Source organism: Gasterosteus aculeatus, chromosome 1, assembly GCF_964276395.1.
Source record: "Gasterosteus aculeatus chromosome 1, fGasAcu3.hap1.1, whole genome shotgun sequence".
In the NCBI taxonomy this organism is placed as follows: domain Eukaryota; kingdom Metazoa; phylum Chordata; class Actinopteri; order Perciformes; family Gasterosteidae; genus Gasterosteus; species Gasterosteus aculeatus.
Genome location: NC_135688.1, coordinates 26,042,413 through 26,067,831, shown reverse-complemented (window position 1 = coordinate 26,067,831; position 25,419 = coordinate 26,042,413). Strand labels below are relative to the sequence as shown.

General features: G+C 46.9%; 1 protein-coding gene and 1 long non-coding RNA gene across 9 annotated transcripts in view; one reads left to right on the top strand and one right to left on the bottom strand.

Annotated features, from left to right (window-relative positions):
- zranb3 (zinc finger, RAN-binding domain containing 3) overlaps nt 1–24,258 on the top strand; it is a 53,719-nt gene extending 29,461 nt beyond the window's left edge. For 4 of the 8 annotated variants that reach the window (XM_078099300.1, XM_078099320.1, XM_078099311.1 and 1 more), the window contains 8 exons: nt 3,093–3,238; nt 10,404–10,508; nt 12,906–13,048; nt 17,552–17,734; nt 20,257–20,406; nt 21,179–21,371; nt 22,857–22,988; nt 23,588–24,258. In XM_078099300.1, coding sequence (XP_077955426.1) covers nt 3,093–3,238; nt 10,404–10,508; nt 12,906–13,048; nt 17,552–17,734; nt 20,257–20,406; nt 21,179–21,371; nt 22,857–22,988; nt 23,588–23,686 — 1,151 coding nt within the window. In that variant the 3' untranslated portion in view covers nt 23,687–24,258. Of the gene's footprint in view, nt 1–3,092; nt 3,239–10,403; nt 10,509–12,905; nt 13,049–17,551; nt 17,735–20,166; nt 20,233–20,256; nt 20,746–21,178; nt 21,372–22,856; nt 22,989–23,587 lie in introns of those variants that run through there. The other 4 variants (XR_013467141.1, XR_013467143.1, XM_078099323.1 and 1 more) reach the window with 4 other exon arrangements.
- LOC144405519 (uncharacterized) lies at nt 15,498–16,788 on the bottom strand. The gene is made up of 3 exons (XR_013467158.1): nt 16,700–16,788; nt 16,034–16,091; nt 15,498–15,618 (listed from the first exon to the last, which is right to left on the bottom strand). It is a non-coding gene; the product is annotated as an uncharacterized LOC144405519 (long non-coding RNA).
- Nucleotides 24,259–25,419: the final 1,161 nt, after the last annotated feature.

The window sequence follows — 25,419 nt, the reverse complement described above, 5'->3', positions numbered from 1 at the left end:
CGACTCCAGCAGAGAGATAAAAGCTTCACCGTCGATCACAAATGGCAGCACTAAAGAGAAACGCTGCTGGTTGCCATCTTGACCCCCCCCCCCCCCTCCCCTTTAGACATTTACTTTTCCCTGGAGACAACCAATACATCTATATGTCTCTCCCTCTGTCTGCCTGCCTGTCATTTTCTCCTCAAATAGCTAGCCAGCTACATACCACAGCTATACGTCTATTGGTTTGTGAGCTTGTCCCAGCTTTCCGTCTGGCTGGATAGGTAATTGGCGGTGCTTAGTTTTCTATATCTTTCTATCTTTTGTCGATTTTTTTTCTGTTGTCACTAGCAAATAATCTATCCTTCTATCCGTCTACCTTTCTCTTGTTTTTATATCCGTCTATCTGCCTCGCCACAAACCGTATCCGTCTAACTTTTCTGTCCGATCCATCCATCTGTCGATACAGCTGTCCATCTGTCCGCCTGTCTGAACATCTGTCTCCGTCTATCCGTCCCATCCCGTTGACGGTTAGTCCGTTTGTTAGTCACAAACAGATGCCACTGTGTCTCCATCAGTGTGGGTTTAGGGCGAAACACGGCAGTTGTCTAATAAAAGTGACCTATGGGGTCAGACGCAGCTCCTAATGATTTTCCTCTACCTGCCCGTGGTTTTAGGAGGCAAACGGCAGGGCTGTCTGCCGCCCCCACTTCTTGATTGCTCTGAGATTACTTTCCTCACGGCACAGACAGGCAATCACTCCTCCTCCACCTCTCTCTCTCTCTCTCACTGTCGGTCTCTTCATCAATCTGCATGACCAAAACATTCCAACATGGATCCAAGTTCTCTCCTTTTTATGTTGGTTCAAACGTTGCAGCAGCATCGGCTCTTCACACTTCAAGTGTGCAGTCGGAAAGGTTTCATATTTTTCATTTTCGGTCCTGCAGGAAATGACTCAGTCCAATTAGGCGTTGTTTTCTTTCTTTTTCTCGCAGTGAAATAACAGATTAATCCCTCGGGGTGTTTTGAAGGCACTGTTCATACTGTGTAAGTGACAGTCCAAAAAGACGGCTCTGTAAGATGAATCGCCCCCGTCGTTTAAATGGCCCACTTAATGCAGCTGCCGCGTTCCCCCAACTGCAAACAAGGGAAGGGGAGGAGGAGGGGGGCACCTGGCTACAACAAACTTGGGTTGCACATTGCAGAACTGCAAAGTTTCATTACAGATGTAAAAGGACAGATAGATGGGATTTTGTGGAACGCTAGTGTCCCATTCCACCGGAATCCGGGATGAGATCAGAACGGCGTGTTCCAGACCCTGGGAAATTGCACCTATGTGGGCGGCAAACATGAAAAATGAAAGATATGGACGTTACAAGGGATAGGTCAAGGAGAGGAAATAAGTTAACAGGAAGATATTAAGTGAAAAAATGTTTAAAAGTTTAAAAAATCTGAGTTTCAATGACCGTAGCTTACTGATCTTATAAGCATGAAAGTAGCAGTGGTGAGTCCAACAATGTAGGTAATAATTTATCAGCACAGGAGAAATAAAAACAGAAACCGAAATAAAGCCGACCCTTAATGTTTAACCAAAGGCCTGATTATGGAAGCCTTGACTGGACATTTATTTTTGTAAGTTGTCTCATTTGTATACAGCCTATGTAACAACATTTGAGAACTAGAGGGCCGTTTCAGGTCCGAATGAGTACTCGTTCTGTCTGCAGAACCAGAACGCTTTTCACCATTTCAAGTAAAATAAAAGACTGTTGGGAATTAAACATACATATAAAAGGTCACTTCATTTACTGTATTTTTTGAACCTGCTCAATATTAAAATGTTGGTTTCAACAAAATCCTAATAGGAAGCACTAAACCCCGCCCACTTCAACCACGTGAGAAAAGATCCGTCATTTGAAATAAACCAACCATGGCAGATCCCATAACTTCCCAAAAATGAGAAAATATATTTGCCCTTTTGGTGTTTGTCTGCTGGAGGGCCTTTCTTTCTAGCCATATGTTCTTCTGTCACTCAACGCTCCTTAAAGCTGATGACCACCAGGTACACGGCGGCGCCTGTTTCAATGGTCCAAAAACCCCATCAGAACACGCATTCTCACCGCTGGCAGACAACTGGCCGTGCGAAGTGATTCAAGGCGAGTATTATCATCAGTGTTGTAGGTCATCGTCTAAATGAAGCGTGGTCGAGCAGCGGCGCTCTCATTTCCACCGGCTGACCTTTTTCCTGCGAGACGCTGGCAGGATGAGCGAGCTACACGGCTGACATTAATGGCCGCGAACCCCCCCCCGCCCCTCCCCTCCTTTCCCCCCACCTAACACAGAGTAATCCCTTACTTGCCACTTTATCACCCTTACACTCCTTCTCTCCTCCTCCCTCGCTGCGCTCCCACCCGTGTTGTTCGGGCGAAATTGGTGAGAGGAAACGTGACGGGCGAATCGGGGCGCTGAAAAGGACGTTCACAGAACATTAGGCGTAGCCGAGCGGGTCGGGGCAAAAGGATTATTCGTTATTCGTTATTTGTTAAGAGATTGAACCCGGCACTCTCGTGCTGGACCGAGGTGTCGCAGAGGGCAGATAGAGCGTGATTCTACAAATGCAAGGCTCGGTCTGTGCGGCTTAAAGACAAACGCTCAGACCGGTGACCAGCGGCACGTGTGAGTGTTCAATTGGATCCAATTTACTGTCCCCACTCCACGCTCATGTCCGTCCTGTGTTGACAATGAGGCATATTCAAAACACCAAACCGGGTACGATAAGAACTCATCGTTGTGACATCAACCGGTAATCAACTTCCATTCCTATCTATATGAAAATGTCAAAGATAATAACTGAACTGTTTTCATTTCCTATTCCTCAATCAAGTGTTTTGAAAGCAATAAAACTAAATATCCAGCGGTATGCAACCACATTTTTAACGATGCGCTACAAATGTCATATCTTAATATTGTGCTCTGTGTAATAACTCTGAAAAGCTGCCAGTGTTTAATGCTTCTGCGACTCGATGCAAAGGAGCCCAGCTACCAATAAAGCCGAGGAAGCCAATAATGAGCCAATAATATATACTCAGCCGGTCCTCTCCCTCTCTGCCCCGCAGACCGGGGAGCTGCTGCGTCCCCCCCCCCTGCTGCCGAGGCCGATGGCGACGTCGTGGGCGACGACGGAGACGACGCCTACCCCGTCCATCCCGGCCTGCAGTTCTGCGCCAGCCAGTACACAGACCGCGTGTATCTGTACTCCAAGGTACCGTGTCAGCGCAGGCGTGTTGGATGACGGGCTGGACGAGGTTCTAATGCCGTTACCTCAAAATGCCCCCTCTCCCCCACCCTGTGCTTTGGTTTGGCCTGGTCACCCATCGGCTTCTTTCCTAATTTCTATCTATAATAGCGGTTTCCTTTTTAAAGCCGCATTCTGTCTAGCGGCCATCCGGGGGGGCGACTACTCTGGTTGCAGCAAGAAGTCTGGTGGTTTAGACGTCGGTGGAAAAAGGACTCTGCTTCTCTCTGGATTTAGTACCTCCGTAAATATTGTCAACGCGAGTCAATGGGTTCCATCTTTAGTTTCAAGTCCTCTTCAGTAGACCATTATGCTCATTTTGTAAGTTATGGTTCATTTAGATCAGTTGTGCCCAACCAGGCGATCGCGGGCTGAGTTGCAGTCGATCGCGAGAAATTTTGACCCCGGGATAGACACTTTGTTAAGGCGTTGAACACAGAACTTCACTCACAGCGATACTAAGTTGGGTCATGGTGGCCACACTCTTACACATTAAACAGTAACATTTGAGCACAACACAACAGAACCTAGAAAAACACACATAAACTACAACATGAACATAACAGATAGGGATTCAAATGGATCCATAGATTGTCCCATAATGCAGTGCGCCTACCAGCGCAGCCTAACGCACTACTGTAGCGACTCTCGATAATGGAACTCGAGACATCAATTTGATTGTAATAGATTTATTTAGAAACAAGGAAACAGAGCGCTTTCTGCTCCGCTGATGGGAGCGCGCTGACGTATCCGCGCAGCGCGATACCGGGCGCGTTGTAAACGTGACCATGGACAGGAAAGGGATCCTTACATTACTGTTGTGTTCTGGCGCCCCTCTTTTTCAATGGTAGTCTCCCAATTTTTTGGGCGTGAGAAATCGGAGGTGTGGCGTGAGAGCGTGTGAATTTGACAGGCGCTTCACTGACTTTGCATCCATTGAGCCTGTTGTCAGCTATCTCTGTTTTCCATTTGGATAAAATATAGATGTGGATTGTATAACGTCCAAAGTGGCATTACTCTTCAACCTGGATAACTGTGCTGTTGAGAATGAGATCCTCACACTGAAGAATGACATTGAGCTCAAATCCAGAGCAACACCTGACATGAATGTCCAATTCTGGAATCTAATGCAGAAAGAGAAGTACCCCAACCTCAGACAAACTGCAGAAAATTTGACTGCACTTTTCGGATCAACACATTTGTGTGAGTCTGCCTTTTCACATATGAAAATCATCAAGTCAAAATACAGATCCACCATGACTGATGACCACCTTGCAGTCTGCTTACGGCTGGCACTCAGCTCTTACTGTCCGGACTATGAGAGACTAGCTTCCTCCTCTCAGTGCCAGAAATCCCACTAAGGTAGAAAAATACCACTTTTCCAACTTGAATTAGTTCTTATAAAACTTCAAAGAATTAGGCATTGTATTATTTGGGTTGTTTGTCTGTTGTGTTGTTACGGGCCAGTCCTAGGCCTACTTGTGCTTATTCTTTGCAAATTCCCATTACTTCAATAAATGTATTATGATTGTTAAAACTGTATCTATGTGTCAGAAAACAGTGTCCAATATAGGTGCGCAATAAATTGTGGCTACTGTGAGATGCGTGTAGTGGTAAAACATTCTGTGAACAATGGTCTTGCGCTAAAAGCCAGATCTCAGTGGTTGACCCTGAGATGGAGAGATAGAAAGATCTAGGGTTTGCAGCTGTGTTTGGGGAAGAGGGTTATCTTGCTCTCACAGACCTTCGAGCAAAGGAGCATGGGGTGTTACCCTCAGCTCCACCTGAGTTCTTATCTCAATTTGTGGCTTCTCTGGCGTTAAGAACTGCCTTCAAGTGTATAAAAACTCAGTGTTCTACTCGGCGACGCCTTTACACGGAGCACTGGAGTACGTGCTGATGTGTTGGACCTCCTGCTTATAAGCAATAGTTAGAGACAGATATTGTCTCTACGGTAGCCCGGAGCGGACAAATCAACACCGGCTCTGTGAGAGCCCTCCAAGTTTCTACGTTATCTCAAGGCCGATGATAGATGCCAACATCCTTTACTTTTCCTTTACTAAACTGCATTCTGGCCTGAGGAAAGGACCAGTGTAAAAAAAAGAAGAAGGAAAAAACATCTAGTGTGCAATAGTGATAAATTCAGAAGCGGCCACATTTAATTTGTTCTTCCACTCAGAGAAAGCTGGATGTTACAGCGATGCTCCTCTTTTCCCTTCAGTGTGAAACAAAGCCTGATGTGGTGCCCCGGGCTGGCAACCAGATATTACCTTCCAAACTGTTATTCATGCAGCTATTTGAAGACGGTAAAGTGCAAAAGCATCGGAGGCTATGAGGAGGCAGGAGGTCTTTTTTACTTTTAAATGAGAGTCAGAAGCATGTTTGTAGTTTCTAAAGGCCGTGAGAATAATTAAAACTGAAGGAGCATTTAACCGCTCAATGTTTTGTACTGAACAACAAACAAAGCCAAATCAACTCTTTTATCTATTTATTTTGGGCCGGGGGAGTGCAAAGTCTCACCGATATGAAGATATAGAGATAGAGCTGCAAACGACGAGGCACTGATTGAAAACGAGGGAACGCGCCGCTCTGTCGCGTGTTGCCAATTAGCGAACGGGAGAGATGCGAGGAAACCATCACGGGCGACATTAAGAAGGGCAGAGTTCAAGAATGAAAGTAACGGTGATTGAAAGAGCTCAAATTAGTCCGGTTCCAAGCGGCACTTTGTAGAACTTGAACAACAAACTCCGCTGTGTCGTTATAGGCTTGACGCTCGATATTAACCCCGACCGCCTCGAGTCTGTTTCTGGAGGAACAAGAGCCCGTTTGAGAAGCTCTCTCAACCAATTCACATGCAGATGAAAGGTTTAGGAATTACCAAACCTCCTCTTTCATCCACAATCCACCTGTTTTTATTTGTTTTAGTGTCTTCGGTGCACAAATGTTCCTCTTTTATTTTGATGCATCTAAAGGCGCAGTCAACCTGCATCGCGAGAACCGATTACTTATCACAGGAAGTAGCACTCTACTGTAAAAGCATCTCTATGGTACATTTCGCCTGTTGTCAAATCTCAGAAAATAACTGATTACATGTCATTTAGCGGACGCTTTTATCCAAAGCGACGTACAATAAGTGCATTCAACCATAGGGTACAAACTCAGGAGAACAAGAAACAAGAAAGTGCAATTTCCTCAATAAAGCCAATTTTCAATTTGCTATAGATGAGTGACGTTACAAGTACAATTTAAGGGCTACAATTTGTTAGTCTTTAGTCGAGGTAGAGGACAGCAAAGAGTCGTGATCTAGTCGAGTGTTTTGCTCTCAGTGAGGGAGGGAAGAGTAGTTTTGCAGATGCAGAGCGGAGTGCGCGGGTTGGGATGTAGAGTTTGACCATGTCCTGGATGTAAGCTGGACCCGATCCATTCACAGCATGGTACGTGAGCACCAATGTTTTGAACTGGATGCGGGCAGCCACTGGTAGCCAGTGAAGAGAACGGAGGAGTGGAGTAGTGTGGGAGAATTTCGGAAGGTTGAAGACCAGTCGAGCTGCTGCATTCTGAATGAGCTGCAGAGGTCGAATGGCGGTGGCAGGGAGGAGGGAGTTGCAGTAGTCCAGGCGGGAGATGACAAGAGCCTGAATCAGTACCTGCGCTGCCAACTGATGATGTCATAGTGATGTCAGCAGGGTTACATTGGCTCGAGCTTGATCGTAAACGTAAACCTTGCGTCACACCGTGGTGATGACAGACCCAGCAGAGAGAGTCGTGTTGCATCGTGGGAGGTGTAGCATCCCAGCTCGACCCATCCAGCTTCAGTTTCCCAGCAACAAGGAAGTGCTCTATTGACAAAAAGAAAATAAAAACATTAATGTAACTTAATGTGGTGGGTTATTATACTTTAAGTGTAAAACAAGCGGGCAGCGCTGAATAAGCTGGAGACAAAAAGTCTTATTTCCAGCGTTGACTTGTATTTATTTTTTAAATCTTTCACACAGCCCCCAACTTTATGGAAGCACACTGCTGCAGTAAATCACTAGAATAATATCCTTATTTTCTGAACAATTGAACATCTTGCTGCGCTGTTGAAATAGTAAAGAACAACAACAGCAGCAGGGCGGACCACACATACATTTGTAGATTATCCCCCCCTCCCCCACCCCCCCCCCCCCCCCCCCTCACCGCCTCAACAGCATCCCGTCGGCTCATTCTGAAAGCGCTGACCGAGGGATAGAGACGACGGCACCGAGCCAGAAGAGGAACCAGAGCCCGCTTACCTGCAGCAACCAATCATGTCGTCTCCTTAACAAACTGCAGGCGACCTCTCTGGGGGGGACGGCAGGGGAGGCGTGAAGACCCCTGCAACTTCACACAGATAATCAAACAAAATGTCCCGTTTAAAGATGCCAAAGACAAACTAACGGTTTAGGACCTACTCTCCCGCAGACCTGCGCATCAATCGTATTGCGAGACACTCGCCGCCCCCTTTTTGGTTTTAATTCACGAGGGGATCAGATTCCTTCGCCGCTGACGCAGATTATAGATGAGGGGGTTCTACATAGAACTGAATCACCAATGGAACGTTGCGCCGCCGGCACTGGACCGGCAATAGAAGTGCCGCGTGCGCGTGGCTCAGGCGATAAGCCGCGGAGATAAATGTCCCCCGCCGTCGTTTAAATGATAAACTGTCGGAATTTTGTCCGGAAAGCTGTCACTTCAGGATAATCCCGGAGCAGGGCTCTCACAGGAGGCCCCGCTCGGTGCACAACCAAAGGCGCATTTGACACCGCCGGGTCTCGAATGAGAAATATTTAGTGTTAGGAATTTTATGTCCGTTATCTGCACATCAAACTAGTCAGGGATTCCCTGATCCTGCTCGTCGGCAGGCGGGTGTCATCTCAACACCAGGCGCAGTTGGCGGGTGGACTTCATGGACGATTCAGCATTATGTGGTGCTTAAATATTTATTTTTATTATTCTTTGGGTGCTCATTAAGTTACCATAACACTTAAATACCCTTATCAAAAATGATGCTATAAAGTCCATATCAATAGAAAACTTCATCTGCATAATGTATTTAGAGGAGGAGTTGGAAAATATCCCCAAAAGGAAACTCCTTTTGGAAGTACGAGCTTACGATTCACAAAATAATGGTTGGTTCTATTTTCTTATCTTGTAAATGTCTCTGCTTCACTTTTAAAATTCACTAGTTTGGTTTCCAGCTAAAGGAACCCTGTCTATATATACTACTCGCATACATTTTATTACGAAGAATTAAAGGAAATTAATGTTTGCTTGAAATATAAAAGGAATCAACGGGGAATTATAATTTCTGCCGGTTCCAGATCTCGTACCGCGTTTCCCAAACAGGAGAGAAAATCGGGGTTTTGATTTATTGTAACCTGATGAAATATTTAATACTGATCGTTGTGGAACATTATCCGGCATTGGGGAGGATCGTGCACCTCTTTTCGATCTCATCTGCAAAGGCTCTAATTCCCGTTGCATGCTGCAACAGCACAACCGGCTCTGCCGTTCCCCTGAGTCTCCGTGGTATTTATTTTGCCATAATCCAAATAAACACACGGGCCTCCGTGCACCGAGGGGACAGCACAGAAAAAAAGAAGAAAAAAAACCCGTCCTCTTGTCGATTGGTATCTCCAAATCCCTGTGTCAGCTTCCGGCAGGTATTAACCTTTTAAACTAAATCATTCCTCCCAACCCGTCCTCTCTGTCATCGGTCAGAGTGGCTACAGGTTATTTCAGGTTTTACCTAAACCCTCCGCCCGGCCTCTTTCCTCCCCGATGTTCGGCACGAAGGCTGTCGCCGCAGTGAAGTTAACGCCCAGCCTTAAGTGGCTTCTCGGGCTTCAAGTTGACAGTAGTTAGTGCTAATGAAGCAATGATGAGGGGGAAAATGTTCTTTAACATGGTTATTTTTTGTTAGGATGATTATGCAGCTACCTCCAAGCTGCGGCGGCGTGATTACCCACAATCACAGCGAGCTGCATTCTTGTGGGTATATGCCGCTTTGTTTATACTCTTTGCAAAATCCTCATTATTTTGTGTTACTAATGCATGCGTACTGTCACAGGAGAACTATTATGTTCAAAGTGTACATATATTAGGATGAAAAAAAAACAAGTGAGATCCCTAACAAGCCCCTTGGTTACAGGAATTACCATGGCAACCAAAAAAAAATAATAATATGAGGGCAGATTACAGAACTCTGATGTGATTGGATACAAGTTCTGCTAGTTCGTCATTACGGATGTGATTGCTCAGCCAAAAATACGTCAAGTATCAAATTGGGGAGCAGAACACAATGTAACTAATTGAATGCTATAAACCTGGTTCTCTGGCTCGAAATTATAGAGCAATGTGTTGTTGTTAACCCGATGGCTTCTCATGATTCATTTTGAGAAAGACTCATTTTTTCTTTCTTGCTGTTCTCAGTTGTCAAAATGACCTTCTAATAATCAAGGTTCCCATTTGTGTTATTACCCGGAACTGGTTTCATGTACCAGAGGATCGGGCCGGAGACCGGCCAATAACCGCTTACACACCCGAAAGAGTACTCTACCTAATTAGGTCGATGCAACTTCTAAATGCAGCATAATTCACTAAATGAAGACCCCGCTGTATTGAAGAAGACTTTAACGCAGAGACTGAGACTCAACTGATGTTACACTGTTTTAAACGGGTTTAAACAGTAGAGTCTTTTTCTCAATTGCTTCTATACATTCTGACGTCTTTTTGCCGGTCAGCAGAAATGATTCAGGAGGCTTCTAACTAAAGCTGGGAGACAGTCAGGAACATACAAAGAACCCATGATGGGACTGTGTGTGCAAGTGTGTTGTTCTGAGGGGATTTCAGCCCAAAATGTGTTTGGCATTTACTCACAAAAAAAGAGAAATACATTTTTTTAAACTTCATAATTTTAGCTCTACTGAGATTAATTGCTGCAATTACTTCGTGCCATTCATTGTCCCAAAGATTTTAAGATAAACAGTGTTTCCCCGACAATTCCTTACACAGCGGTTCATTAAAGGAAAGTAAGAGGGATGGTGGTTTTAGCAGCAGCGGTAACACATCCTCTTGCTTACGCTCTCCTCTCCCTCCCCCCCTGCGCTAGGATGGGACTCCGTTGAACCTGAGCTTCGTCCCGCTGGACATCAAGCTCACCAACTGGGACGAGCTGCCCGAGGCCTTCAGCCGGCGCCGGGAAAACCGAACGCAGGTAGGCCCCTCGCCGCCGGGCCCCGTCGTGGGCGCGCCGCCCGCGTGAGGCGCTGTGATACGTGCGTGGGCGTGCGCGTGGGCTTGGAGTGTTTGCACGAGGGGACGCGCAGCTAGTTAATGTGTCATTACCGCCGCAAATGCCTCGGAAAGGCGGAGGAGGGGGGGTTGTAAAATGAGCCAATATTTCCTTCTTTTGATTGATTAGAAAGATATCAAAGCGTGTGACTTCACATCATTTCCAAGACGACGGAAAAACTCTACATATGCTCAAGACTGCAGTGAGAGCTTTTTACTTTCTTCTTGTCAGCCTGCAGGCCCGGAGGCTGCCTTCATTTTAGAGGAGATAATTTGGTTTGATATCGCAGCCAGCAGGGCCGTCTCGCCAATTCCACTGACCCGGTGAAGGCGAGGCGCGGGGGTTATTAAACAGATGTGCGCCATGCAGCCACGTGAAGCTAATGACCCCTGTGATGATGATGGTGATGATGGGGGGAAGATGAAGAAGGTGGAGGAAGAGCAGCAGCGCGTCATCGGGCGCCTGACGGATCGGCGGCAGCGCGGGCGCCCACTACCACCACCGCAGGGCCCGGGGTGGGAGAGGGAGAAGGCGTTTGGGACGTGGGGGGCTGTGATGAAGGAGGGGAAATGAACAGAGGGCGCCGTGTGTGCGTTTGCGTGTGTGTGCGTGTGTTTGTGGGGGCGGATCGGGATCAGCAAGAGCGAGAAAGTGCCGCTTTATGGCGGTCGTTAAACGAGACGGATCAGCGCCTCAAACGACCCCGCGCGCCACCCCGGGTAATATTAAATCCTTCAATCTGCGGCGGTAACGGGCGCCGCTGACGGCCGCCCCGTCCTGTCACGTTGTTTATGTCGCTTTTTGTATAAAAAAAAAAAAGGAAAATGTAAAAAAGGCAAAGGCGTGAGTTGCATGTTGCTCTGAACCATCATTCACGCCCTGTTAGGCTCCAAATGTCCATCAGAATCAATAGCGGCCAGACGGTTTAATAGCGGGCCTGGAAGGGAATGGGGGAGGGAGGGAGGGAGGGAGGGGAGTTGAGGGAGCTCGCCGGCTCTCTGTTCAAGCAGAGAGGAATAACATTTACGAGGAACTGTTCTCAAAGATATCAGAATCATCTTTTAAGGGATTAAATAAAGTTGCATGTGCAGCGTAATGAGGCTGGAGCAGCTGTGCGATGTCATTTTTAATCAAACGTGACTCAAACAGGAGGAAATAGTTCATTGATCAGGGACTATATCTTTTAGCGGCGAATTAATCCACCTTGGGTGCTCTGATGGGTATTCCCAGCAACAGGATGGTGGATGCAGGATTGGGCGGAGATAAACAGCGTGGCTTAGTAATAGTTTTTACACAACAAAACGAAGCCCAGAGGAAGAAGATATATTAACAATACGTGATGAAATACATTCATTTTTTCTGGGGCTTATTCATTTGTATATTATAGCAATAAGGCTTATATTTCTGGCCTTACCCTCTTCAGATATGACCATATGATCAGCAAAACACTCCGCCCGGCCACACAGTGGTGAATCTAAGGCCTCCCAGTTTCTGTCAGATGCTCACCCATTAAACCGGGCCGACCTTCGCAGGGGGAAGGAAGCTGAAGACGGCCTCCCGCTCTCGTCCTCCCGATGACCTCGGCGTGCTGTTGGCATATTTCTGAAGCCCATCCGGAGTCTTCATCTTTACGAGACAAACTCGGTCTTTGTAGAGCATCCGTACCGCGCTGCTTTGACCTCTGATCTTTCCCTCGGCTCGCTTCCAAGTGCCTTTTAGAGGAACTTTATCGTCTAGTTATCCCGATCTCAAACTACAGCTTGATTTGATTTGATTTTGTTTCAATATGCTGCTACTAATGGGTATTATTTCAATCAAAATATCTACTGTATCTACCGCCACAAAAACGTCAACAAAGCAAACCTGGCCGTGAGTTGTTTGTTTTCACTCAAATAATGATGAGAATGCAGAGGAAAGGAAAGAGAAAAAACCCCTCTCCGGCGTAATATATGTAGGTAAATTGCCCATTAGGCCTTGGTGCTTTGTGTGCTGTTTGTTATTTTGCCAGTGAATTTTCTTTGAATCCTTAACTTGGCTGAAAGCATATACAGCTTTCTCTTGCTTTGATGGGTTTTTATTCGCGTGTCTGAAAAACGTGTGTGTGTGTGTGTGTGTGTGTGTGTGTGTGTGTGTGTGTTTATGTCTGCGCTCTGCAGCTTTGTGTTATTTGTTTCGATAGTGTATATTCCACAAAACAAAATGCCTCCAATATCCAAACTAAGTTTGTTGACGAAGGCTCCAGCGTTTTCTTTTTCTTGGATTGGAGCTTGGAATTGAATTTGAAGTGAGGTGTCGTGTCCTCCTCCCCTCCCCCTGCAGGTGCTGAGGTTCGTCCAGGAATGGAGCAGCCTGGCCGCCATGAAGCAGAAGCTGCTTCGGCGCGGCGGCCTCCTCTTCCACAGCCCGACTCTGGGCCTGCAGCAGCTGGCCGCCGCCAAGCGTCCTCACTCCAGCACCAAGAGGTCAGACTCCTGCGGGGGGGAAATGTGTTCCCGAAAGAAAAACATGCTGCTTTGGTGGTGATTGAGCATTTGCAAAAAAAACATCGTACGGTCGTATGTTTGGTCCTCTAATGAAATAATCGAACCCCAAGGTGTGTTTCTCTGCTCCAGCGTGAGGCACGTTTGTTAGCATATCATGCTAACAAGCTTAGTACCTTCATATCAGTATTTTCACATTCATATTATTGAGGATATTTGTCTGAAATTCTCCCTCGCCCCCCGAAGCCAACCAAAGCAACAAGTTCTAGCCAATCAGAGGCAAAGGGGGGCGGGTTAGGACATTTTGCATCATATATGGGAGGAAAAGTGTTTTCTGTGTCTTCAATTAATTCACAGAGCTGTTGTTTGCTTACATGGAGCTGATGAAATCGCCTAGCAACAATTCAAGTGAGAAAATCAATAGATCCCAGTAGGTGTGAGGTGATGTAGGCCAACCGGGATATGTAAGAACAAAATACAGATATTTTGCACATATGATAATATTGTATGAATGGAATTCATTTTATCATGTATTCAGTCTCTCCACCTCCTACTACTCATATTTTGTGTGTAGTACATTTGCCACAAACAAAACATCAAAGAGAGCGAACAAATGCAACTGATGGCATCACGTTTTTCTCGTTTCCCGCTCAGAGGTCATTTTAACGCGCTTAGTTTCCGACTTTAATGTCAGAACCCGTAAAGAGCAACATGCAAGATTTTACAGCAAAACCGGACGATTTGTAAATACTAACGGCCCCCGGCATCGTAGAAGGCTTCATAGAGCGTGTGTGTGTGTGTGTGTGTGTGTGTGTGTGTGTGGGTGTATCAAATTGTGTCAGCTGAGGCACAGGATGAGCTCTGTGCATGTGTGTTTATCTTTCTTTGTTTTTTTGACAAACATGCATTGTTACTGGCACACTAATTACCGCTGGCGTGGATCGAGGCGTGGGGAGTTTGCCAATTACAGGGTAAATGTGTGTGTGTGTGTGCACGCACGTGTGTGCACGCACGTGCGTGTGCATGAGCACGCAAGACAGTGTTTCCCAACCGAGGGAACGTGTTTGGGTGCGTGAACCTAATCAAGGTGTAAGTAGGAGGCAATTGGCCCCGGCTTGATTTGATACCTGTTTGATTTATCCGCTAATCAGAACCAATCAGGCTCCGGCTTCGGCTCAGCGGGGGGCTTACCGCTCGCCTTTCAACGGCAGGCCGAGGCTCTCTGCTTTCAACGGCTCCGAACTTAATGCACTCGGGCTGGGTTGTTTCCCGGCGCCGCGGACGCCGTCGGCCTAAGCAACTTGTGGTGATTTATAGTGATTTCAGAGGAGCTATGGGGATTTTAAATCGGGTTTGCGTCGTCACTTGAGGGTACGGCACGTTGGCTAAAAACTCATTATTGCTTCTATAATACGCCTTCATAATAGAATAAGAATGTTCCATCCTGTACATATGCACAGTAATTATCTTAATAGTGGTAGCTATTTGGTTGCACACATGGAAGTAGCCATGTTTTGTAAAATTATTCAAAAAAAGTAAGGCTGTTGTACAGGTGAGGACAGTTGAAACCCGATTGAAGAAAGATGACTTACACAGTCATCATACACAAAATCCATGGACAATGTTATTTGCCCTGACTGCGAGAATAACCAAAAATACTAACAAAAACAATTGCATATCAAAGATCTGAGTTGCAATATTGTTAATAATGTTAAATCCTTGGAATAACAATAATGCAAAACTCATATACTGCAGCGCGGCTTCTGTCAAGATGGATAAGTAGTGGGAACATTCAGCTGAGAATCTGTAGAGCCCTTTTTTTAAATATTTATTTTTGTCACTATTGGCAACTTATATTAACGCCTTCTGCAGCTTCTTCTGCAGCAATTCAGCGCTGCACTTCTCGAAGAAATCCGGGACTTGATTAAGTCACACAACAAAGAAAATAACCCGCTCGGCTCCGCCCTCGCAATCACACAACTTTTATTTTGTCTTTCATTGGACCATCTCGGCCTGATAAACACCCACATTTTTTACACATTTATTTATAAGAGGTGTGGTGTGACATGTCATATTTAGCCAGACTTTATGTCTGAAGTCGGCATTTAAATTAAGAAAGAAAAGAAGAATGTTTTAACTGTTACTGGCGGAGTCAAACGGTGTCCTTTTCAACCAGGATTGGAATCTTTTAAGGAATACAGCTTCAGATGCAGCATTCTTGTATTCATTTTTTATTGAAATCGCCTTGTTAACGTGAAGTGTCGATAACGACCGGACGCATCTTAAATGTTTTGACCGCTGCAGTGCCTGTAATTGAATAAAGTGGCAACCGGTGCCGAACCCGTGGGCCCGCCCCGCGGTGCCGCTGCCTGTCTGCGGCGGCCCTGCAGCGAGGTGCCAGATAATCCACTGAGGCAGACTTGTCTTTCAGGCATAATTTGACATTTTTTGGGGGTGGGGGGAAATACACCGCTGTCGGTGGCACGGTGGTGCTGTCCCCAGCTGCCGAACAGTTACCCGGCAACCAGCGGGGCTCCAGGAAGTTTCTGCTCCTGGGGGAGAAGAGAAGTGGAGTGTGGCCTGGTCAATCACACAAGACACAAGCCCATCAGGTTTGCTCGCCTAGAGTGGTCAGACACTAGTAATGCTAAAAAAATAAAATACATAGTGAAGGAGCAGCAGCCACTGTAGTTTCCCTAATAACTCTCCGAGGACCCGGCTGCATTAGAAAACATGCAAACACGCAGCCACACGGCAGTCGGGCTCCAGTTTAGCGTGAGGTATCTCATTTGATCCCGCCTCTGTGCCGGGACCGTTTGAAGCGGAGAGAGCTCGAGTGTTTGATGAAGACTCTCCTCCTTCCTCATCTCCCCACAGCTTCCAGGGAAAACCTCTCTTTGATGTGTCTCCCTCCTCCACGTTCTGCTTCCATCCATCGCTTTTTTATTTTCTCAATTTTTTTCTTACCTTCTTTCCATCCAGCTCCCACAGAGGATTCCGTCCAGATGGAGGTGGAGTGAAATGTCTGTGTGGGGCCAACTGGAGATATTAAAACCGTAGTCTAGCAGGGGCAACACATTCCTATTTAACTTCTAATTGGATAGTAATTTATTGGTAATCATGGTCAGACTAAAAACACATCTTGTAAGCATACAGGTAAAATGAAATAACCTGTTGGTTTTTAGGTAGACTCCCCTACATCTTCATAAAGGTCATAGTTTATTATACAGCTCAATTAAAGAATGCTAAATAGTGTTGATTCAACATATAACAGAGAACTTGTATCTGCCCTTTGTGGTTAAGTTAAATAGTGGAATATTCTTCCACATGTCTACATTCGGGTCTGGGAATTGCTCCAATTATTGATAATGTTTTCACGGGTGTAAGTGAATCTGTTCCTGTTCTGCCAAACTAAGTTTCAGAATTGTCACTGTAAAGCCTATTAAGCCCAACACACCTATCGATCTCCACAACATTAGTGAGCAGCTTCGTGCCCCGAGACAATTGCCCGCGAAACCCCATCTGTCTTTTTTAAATGTGCCGTTTCTTTTGGATCGTTGACATAATCCTTTTCTTTACAGTGACGTTAATATCTAATATTCAACTAATGCATAAGGGGTTAACATACGCTACCTTTGAGAAGCCTGAATCTTTGTCAGTTATCCAATGAGAGCGAGAGATCTCAGAGCAGAAAAACGCAAAAAACACAAAAAAAATCCTCACAGGTCCACGAAATACCTCCGCAAAAGCTGAGATGGAATAATGAAAGTAGAAGCCGGCTCCCTTGAAGCGAGAGTCCACACTGGCTGATCCTGATCTCTGACCCGCCCCGTAGAGGCGGCCAGAGAAAGGGTAATTGCTCCGAGGAGACGATTAGAGTGTTGTACCATCCTTCTGCGGAAAGCCTTAATGTTACCTGGGGACGGTTTGGTGATTGGTCACTTTACTCTCAGTACCACCGCAATTTTCTTTCCACCTAGAACAAACAAGTCAGAGTTTTTCTGCTCCCCCCTCCTGCCCTTTCCGCACATACTCCTCCCTCCTGCGTTTTCTGTCAACTCTTCACGCCCCGGGGTCATTTTAATCCTGTCCACATTGACAGGCACTGTTTGATGCAATGCTCGACCTGCACACCGAACATCGTCGTTACAAGAGGCCATAAAAACCAGCGTGGATGGTGGACGGATTAGATCCGGTGATTGACGATGCCTGCGGGGGAAATTAGACGCCTGCAGCAGCAAAAGGTGGTGGCGTTCAGCGCGGGGAAGAGGACAATCGGGATATAAGAAAATAAAGAGAATTAGCAATGAAAGTAGGAGTTTGTGCATTTAAGCACAATTTGGGGAAAAATAAAAAGTTTTGAGCTGAAGCAGCATCAGATTTCCCTTCTTACCTCCCACTGTCCAGTGAGTTTGTGAAGCGATCTCCTTCTACGCCCCCGCGCACTGCATCGTGTTACATAAACCCTCTGATCCATTTTCACAGGTACCTCGGCAAGGACGAGGTGGCCCAGGCCTCGCTGAGCAGGGCGCAGCAGGAGGGAGGCAGCGTCCGACTGGTCACCAAGGAGGACCTCTTCACAAAGCGCAGGGCGGCCGCTTCGCCGACGCCACCCGCTTCAGAGAGGCAGGGGAAAGGGCGCCCGTGTGGGCGGATGTTGGCGGCGAGGTGAGGTCATGCCGTGTTCACATCTCGAAAAAAAAGTCCTAAATAGCATCCTCTCCAGGCGCAGAGCTTCACAGTAGTTTTTTTTTATTTTTATTTCTCGACTATCTGGAATGAACAGACTCGTTTGTGTTTGTTAGCGATGAGGTCTCACGGTCGCCACTTGAAGGTGGTCTGTGCAAACAAGCGGCTTTCGGCTTTGGGGGTTTGGTGTGATTTCCTTTTCCTTCCCATCGCTGTCTCCATGGAGATCTGTGTGTGTGCGTGTGCGTGTGTGTGTGTGGTAGATGCACAAAGGCCTCCTGCGCGCGTTTAGTACAGTAAATACAGACCATAATACGATCTAGGGTTTGAGACGCAACCTGCTCAGCCCCAGGATGGAATATCACCATGGAAACCTGCGGAAAGCACAGTCTTTCTCATGTGGGCACAGCGGGTGCGGTTCCATACACATGATGTACCATGAAGCGTCTTTACAGGGTGCAGTCTGAGCCGTACGCCTGTGTACACAATGCAGGTTGTTCGCCTGGAGGAATGCAAAGGTACAAATACATGGCTCTATGGCTTACATGCCAACAAAAAAAAAAGACCGTGATAATGTCAAAAGCCAGCGTGTTGTTAATAAACAATTATTTTAAAATTTGTCAGAAAAAGAAAAAGCTCACATAACCAGCTAATAGTTGCATGGCAACTACATGGATAGATGATAAAGATAATATAGTACATATAGTATAGCTGTAATTTGTCATTTGCATGACATTCCAAAAAAGTGATTTAGGCTCCGAATATGAATTTCTTTGTTTCGTTTGTTTGAGTTGAGCGGTACATTAGCCTTGTACATCATTACTGCTTGAGCCATTGAGACCCCTTTCTCCCCGTCGCGCTCGTCTGTTTCTCCAATCTACTTTTGTCTCTTACTCCTGTATCGATTGCCAACGACACCACGTCCGAACCCGCTGCGGCACCAACCCCCGACGTCTCCCATGTTCACACCGAGACCGACCCCACGCGTGACATTGCCGACGAGTCCAGCGAAATCATCGCTCCCGTTCAGTGGGGGGCTTCGACGTGGTTCTCCTCCCGCACCTTTTTGGTTTCCTGCTGTCGGGGACGAGCTCGGCGGCAGGTAGGCTGTGCGGCTGCCGCCGGAGGCATGTTGCGTGATTTGTTCCCGGGGTTTGAAGTGCCAGGTTACCTCACACTGCGACGCAGAGCTGCCAAACATGCTCGCCCGCTTTGCGCATACATGAATTTAAATGACTCTCAAGATAAATGTGTGGCGCATATGATCATTGGCAGTTAAATAGTTATGTTAAATGTTGTTGAGCGAGTGAAAACTGGAAAGAAATTCTGGGTTATTTTTTTTTATTTTTTTTATACCAGTACCATATTTCACCATTCTCAGTTTGGGCACACCAGTAAAAAAAAAGCATCTATTTCGGTCTCTCTTTCATCCGCTAGATGTTGCTGGCACAATATTTGTCTCTTGGTACCTCCAGTTTGTTGGTATCTTCTCAACTTTGAAGCTGCAAGGTTCCTATTTTAAGATTTCTTTTTTCTTCATTTCAATGATTAAATCTCACTCTGTAGTGATGTCTCTTTGTTCCCCCCTCTCGCTCTCGCTCTCTCTCTCTCTCCCTCTCTGTCTCTCTTTCTCTGTTTCTGTCTGTCTGAATTGTAAACCACGGGGAGAGAGAATTTAGTCCATCTGTCCCCACCGACGTGGCTCCAGCACCCTGCTGGGACAACATGGCAAAAGCCCAAACTAGCCGTCCTTCTGCCAAGAGACCGGGCACACACACAGACGTGCTTCAAATATTTCCCTCACACAGATGCATACACACACACACACACAGTATGTAGACATTTTACACACACACACACACATACAGCAGCAATACATCCATTAACTTTGCATTTGCAGAACACTAAGAAAACGTATATTCTTTTTATATATTCTTTTTACTGGAATGTAAAATATATAATATGAATATGTTGAAATGCGTTTGCTATGTTGCTGGTGTTGAAAGAGCTGAGCTGGCATTGAAAACTCCGTTGGCTTAAACTGATGGCGGTCCCGCGGGCCAAGGTCGCTTCTTTTGAAGTTACCCTGACCCGAAGGGCGGACAATCTGCTGCTTCCCACTGCATCAAAAAGATACAGAACAGATGCCATAAATATAAGGAAGCCATTCATTTAGCGCCTGACATTTGAAAATAGTTCTTCTTTTTTTCATTTCTCATGTTACATACTTGGGTCTGACACTTTACACATCTGGCCATATTTACTGTCGCATTAGTGATCTAGCCTTTGCATTGTTTACCATATGCAGTGCGACAGCGTGCTCTATAATATATACTGGAGAATTGCTCTTCTGTCTAAATATGTCTGTTGCAATATTTTACTCTCGTCGACTTCTCACGTTATATTTTCAGGTGCTGTTTGCCGCGGTGCAAACGCCCTCTTTGTTGTCCATCTGTTGGCTCGATACGTAATAACATGTAAGGATTTGTCTTACTAAACAGCCAACGGACGGTTAAATGTGATGGATTTCTTCCGCCGGAGTCAGGCTACCTGCAGGCTGTTGACAGTGAGGGCGTCCCTCTGTGTCTGTCCTGCCAGGAGGCCTGCCCGACCACCGGGGGAGCCTGGGACACCCGCTTCTGCAGCCACAGGTATAGCGTATAGCGACGCCAGCTGCGCCCAGTTTAGAAGCCAAATGCGTGATCCTGCAGGTCCTCAGTGCTGCACAGACTGTTCTAAGGAACCAGTCTGAAGCACCCGTAGGGGCGGTGGGGGGGGGGGCTTACTACGATGTCGTGTTTGCAAAGATAAGCATATTAAATGCTTTCAAATAGTCTGATTGCTTGAACATCCAGACTACCATTTTTTCTTTGTGCCCTATCCATTGTTTTCTGTGCTAAACAAGTTTAAAATGGATCCTTTTCTTAACATTTTCCTTTAACATTTATTCCTCAAGGTCAATTTACTGCATCCTAAAGCAAAAAAAGAAATCATATTTTTAACAAAGGGTTGAAAAGTTCGGGACGTTTAGTCTTTGCAATCTCTTGTCGTCATTAAACAAGACGCTGCAACCTTCCTCACACCGTCGCTCTGAATGAGACAAAATTCCGACCAATAACAAATATGCTCTTTAGTCTCACCGCCCATTTAAGGTAGGAATTCAATTTCCGTGAGTGGTTTTCAAGAGCCGGATTCAGGGCGCCACAGTCAAGGTGAGATCCTTCGCTCCTCCACACCCGACTGTGATCAAACTTCCACACAAAGACGTGTGCCTCTCAGCAGAATCTAACCACAGCAGCAGAAAGCGCAGTAACAACATTCCTCTGCTGCCTGCAGGAACAGAAGAAAATAATCTCAGCTGTTGTGGGTTGTGAAACGTAGAGGTTCCAGTGCGAGATCATATTCATGCGTCCCCACCCGTAGGTGCCAGGAGGAGTTCCAGTTGCGCTCCAGCCAGACGTACATGCGCTCGCGGGTGCTGGAGGTGGAGCAGGGCGTATGTCAGCACTGCGGCCTCCACGCCCACGAGCTGTTCCTGAAGGTCCGCGACGCCCCGCCCCCCCAGCGCAAGGACATGCTGGAGAACACCTGGCTCTCGCAGCTGTCACTCAAAGAGGTCAGATGTTTTTTTTTTTCCTTACAGATGTCCTAATGGAGGAGAGATATCAGGAATGGAAGCACCAACCTTCAGCATCAACAACACACACACACCTTCTTGATGTATTTCCGTCGGTGAAAAAATAAGTGTTGCGTTGTCTCCATCCAACCCACCTAAACACACACACAAACACACACAGGTTGTCTGCACTCCGAAGGGCCAGCTCCCAGTAAATGGATTGCTGGGCCCATTGATTTTCTTTTTCTTTCTTTTTTTTTCCCCAGTGCCAGGCCTCGACCAGTAAGCCTGTTTGATTTGGTCGGCTGTTATCCTGCAAAGCTATTCCCCCCACTTCCCCTTACACACACACACACACACACACACACACACACAACCACACACACTCCCGCCGCCGGCAGCAGCATGAGCGCCGATCGATGCGCCGAGCTTTAGAGGAAACAAACGCAGCCACATGATAAGACGGCGCAGCGGTGGAGGAGCCTCCAGATTATTGGCTCATTCTTTGCCTCATACTGGGGGTTCGTTCGTGTGTGTGTCGTGAACTGTGCCCCTGTGAGCGGGCCTGTTCTTTAAATCTGTTGGGATCAATTTCAGCTCGCTGCCTTAATGTCGGCAGAGTAGCACTCAAAGCAGGAAAATAGATTTTTTTTTGCCTCATCTTTTGCTTCTCCGCTTGCTTATTCTTTATTCTCTAATACTTTTCCTGACGTTTCTATCTTTCTATTTCTTTTCAGAATAAAATACAACACGCGAGTAGCATTCCAGTTTAGCTTCCAGTCTTTTTTTTCTCTCCGTTTGCCCGCTGCTGAACCAAAGTTCAGCCTCCTGGTTGTAAAGTGTAGATCCCAGCGAGGTCCAGCCAGTAACTCATTAGCTCCATGTACAATGCTGCGTATGATTACTATAGTTTAAAAGTGATTCTGGGTAATCTATTTAGGTCACTGCCATTTCTTGCTGAAGCACTTCTTGCTCATTAATAACGACGAAAGGTCACCTGTCATCTTCCACCACCACAAATAGGACAATTTGGTACTTTCCTCTTTATTTTAATGATTGTTGTCGGCATTGTACATCAACCTCCTCATTTTAACCTTTTAAACCCTATTGTCATTATTTCCTTAATGTAGATTGTAGATTTTCACCACTTTTGAGCCTCCCTGTCATCAGTGCTCCTCCACACGTATTTGTTTCTTATTGTGAAGCGCATTGCAGAGGAGCCCCTGTGGTGCGGAGATTAGTTTTTTCGGCAACGCCTGCGTGTGTGCGCGTGCATGCGGCAAAATAACAATTTAGGTCACTCTAGCACCCTGAGAAGCTCTGCTAAAGACATCTTATCTTTGCTTAAACAGCACTCTTAGCGTAGATGGATCATGTGGGAGGTCGGCGCAATCAATGCTTGATAAATATATATATATATATATATATATATTATTATTTTATTTTATTTGCTAAATTGATCCTTCTCCCATGCCCCCCCCACAGCTGAACGAGATGATCCGCGCTCCGGTCGAAGGGGACTTCTGGCAGGTCGACCACATCCGGCCGGTCTACAGCGGAGGAGGACAGTGCTCACTGGACAACCTGCAGACGCTCTGCACCGTGTGCCACAAAGCCGTACGAGCGCACACGCACACACTCACACCGCTTCACTGCACTCAAAACCACTGACTTTTAGGGGCCAAAGCAATTTGTCTGACATTTAAGATGGTGGTCGGGTCTCTCCTCCATCCTCGGCCTCATCGCTCATGTTGAGGATCATACGTGGAGACTGTAATGGGATACATGTCAAACACATTGATCAAACGCCACACCGTCCCCCGCCAAGCTATTTATTGCCCAGTAATATCATGACATGATGTGCCGGTTACGACATGTTGATATGTAGCATTTGTTGCCTCGGGAAGATCTTCCCTTCTTAAAACACCACTGATTGCAGAGCAGAGGTTTCTTTGAAATTATAAAAACGATTTTCATTGTTGCCTGAAATGTGCTTTGCTTTCACGCTGTTTGTGCGAGTGGGTGTACGCTTGGAACACGTCGGACATGTATGAACCCATGCGGAGAGCTGCTCGTTCCGATAAGGGGACCCGCTTGCTGCTTGAGACGCTTTAATCTTGAGGCGCCTGATGCATCGATCTCAATTTTTTCGCAGATTCAGCCTCTCCCGTCATGTTCCGTGTTCTCTCTCTCCCTCTCTCTCTCTCTCTACACAGAGGACGGCTCTGCAAGCCAAGGAGCGCAGCCGGATGAGGAAGAGTGCGGCCGCCTCCAAGGTTGCGTCAGATATCAGCAGGTTCTTCTTCAGGAAATGAACTGAGAGGTTTAGTAAGGATCGTCGTATGTGTAAAAATGTCTCTGAATGCCATTGTTGAGCCCCCGCTGCCATGCTTGAGTGGCTGGAGATGATTTCCTCAATCGCATTGAGGTATTAGAAATGCCTCTCTGACTCTTTGGTGGTAAAAAGGCCAGACTTTCTCTTCATCCCACGTTGGACACCGCAGCACCTGTGGAGATTTACCCCCCGCCCACACACACACACACACACACACACACACACACACAAAAAGAAAAGAACAACAGAAAATGAAATGCTAATTCAGCCACCTCCCCTCTCGTCCTCAAACCGTCACGGGCGCCGTAGTTTTGATTTATGACGGCCCCACTTTATTCTCGTGTGTGCTCGAGGCTGAAGTGGAGCAGGCTGTTTTGAAAGATGCTACTATTTTCAGATTTTTGCAAACTTGGGGGGGCAGATGGGGGGCAGTAGCAGGTGAGAGAAGAACTGTGGGAGGGGGTCTTTGTCAAAGCGCACGTGTCCTCTTCGGCGCAACAAGTGGCGCCTTGTAAATCTTTTTTGGGGGGTGAAATAAAAAGCCTTCCCTCACCCAGTCTCACGTTGTCTCCTTCGGCTCGGACTGTAAATACGGCGAGCGGTCGAATCGTTTCATCGCCCCGAGTCAAGAACAGCCCCGTCCGTGTCCACGCATCTTCCTCCTCTTCAGCTGGGCTTGATGATCTGAGGAGAGCTGTAGTCAGCCGGGAGGTGCTATGTTTAGAGAGACGGAGAGCGGAGTTACTATGGAAACAGGGCTTCAGGTTCAGCAATGTCGGGAATATTGAATTCTCTTCTTGTGAGAGTTATACAATGAGCCAGACAGACATCAGAAACTCCGATCAATACCAGCAGGCTCTTGTAAAAAAAAAACAGGCTGACATTCTTCTGCTCTGCGTCCTCCTCCCCCCTTCTCCCCCCCACCCTGGACGCCGAGGCTCGGCAGCCGGCTGTCGTCGTCACGTCACAATTTCGCCGTCCGTCAGCAACCTCCAAGCTCAGCGAATTTGCTGGAAAAGTTTGAACAACCATTCTTCCTCCCTCAGCCTACCCGAGCGCTCGGTCGAAGCCACGGCTCCCAACTTTCTCGGGAGGCCGCGTGGGCGTGCGTGCGTTTCCCCTCCGGCTGCTCCAGGTCTCCACTTAATAAGGCCGCTGTTCCGCTCCTGTCCAAACCGACAAGCTCTGTGAGTAATGAACATCTCCCAGGCAGCCATCCAACAACAGCAGGTTTCAGTGTCAGTCCCTGTCAGCAGCCAATGACTGTGATCTGCTGCTTTATTACACCCATAAGGTGTGCGCGTGTGCACGCCGTAATGAGGCAGCGGCCCAATGAAGACGTCATGTTCCTCCCAGAGGCTCTGCTGGATAAAGAGCGGCCGCGTGACAATGTTTGCGTTTGGACAACCATCCCCCCCACCTCCCCCCCACCACACCACACCACCACGCCGGTGACTTCAGGTGACAACAGGAGTAGAGATGGACTCAAATACCCTGAACGGGCGGCCGCTGTGGTTTGCATGTTTGCTCTCCCCTCTGACACACATGCCCCTCCGCCCACCCCCCAATCAAGTGCAATCAACGTCTTGAGGCTTTTCAGCAGGTTACATAGCAACGCCGGCGTGCTCTCCAGCGTCACACGGGCCAAAATTAGCCGGGCAAATGTCTGGCAGAAGTAATGACAGAGTTGGAAAAAGTCATGAAGGAAAAATA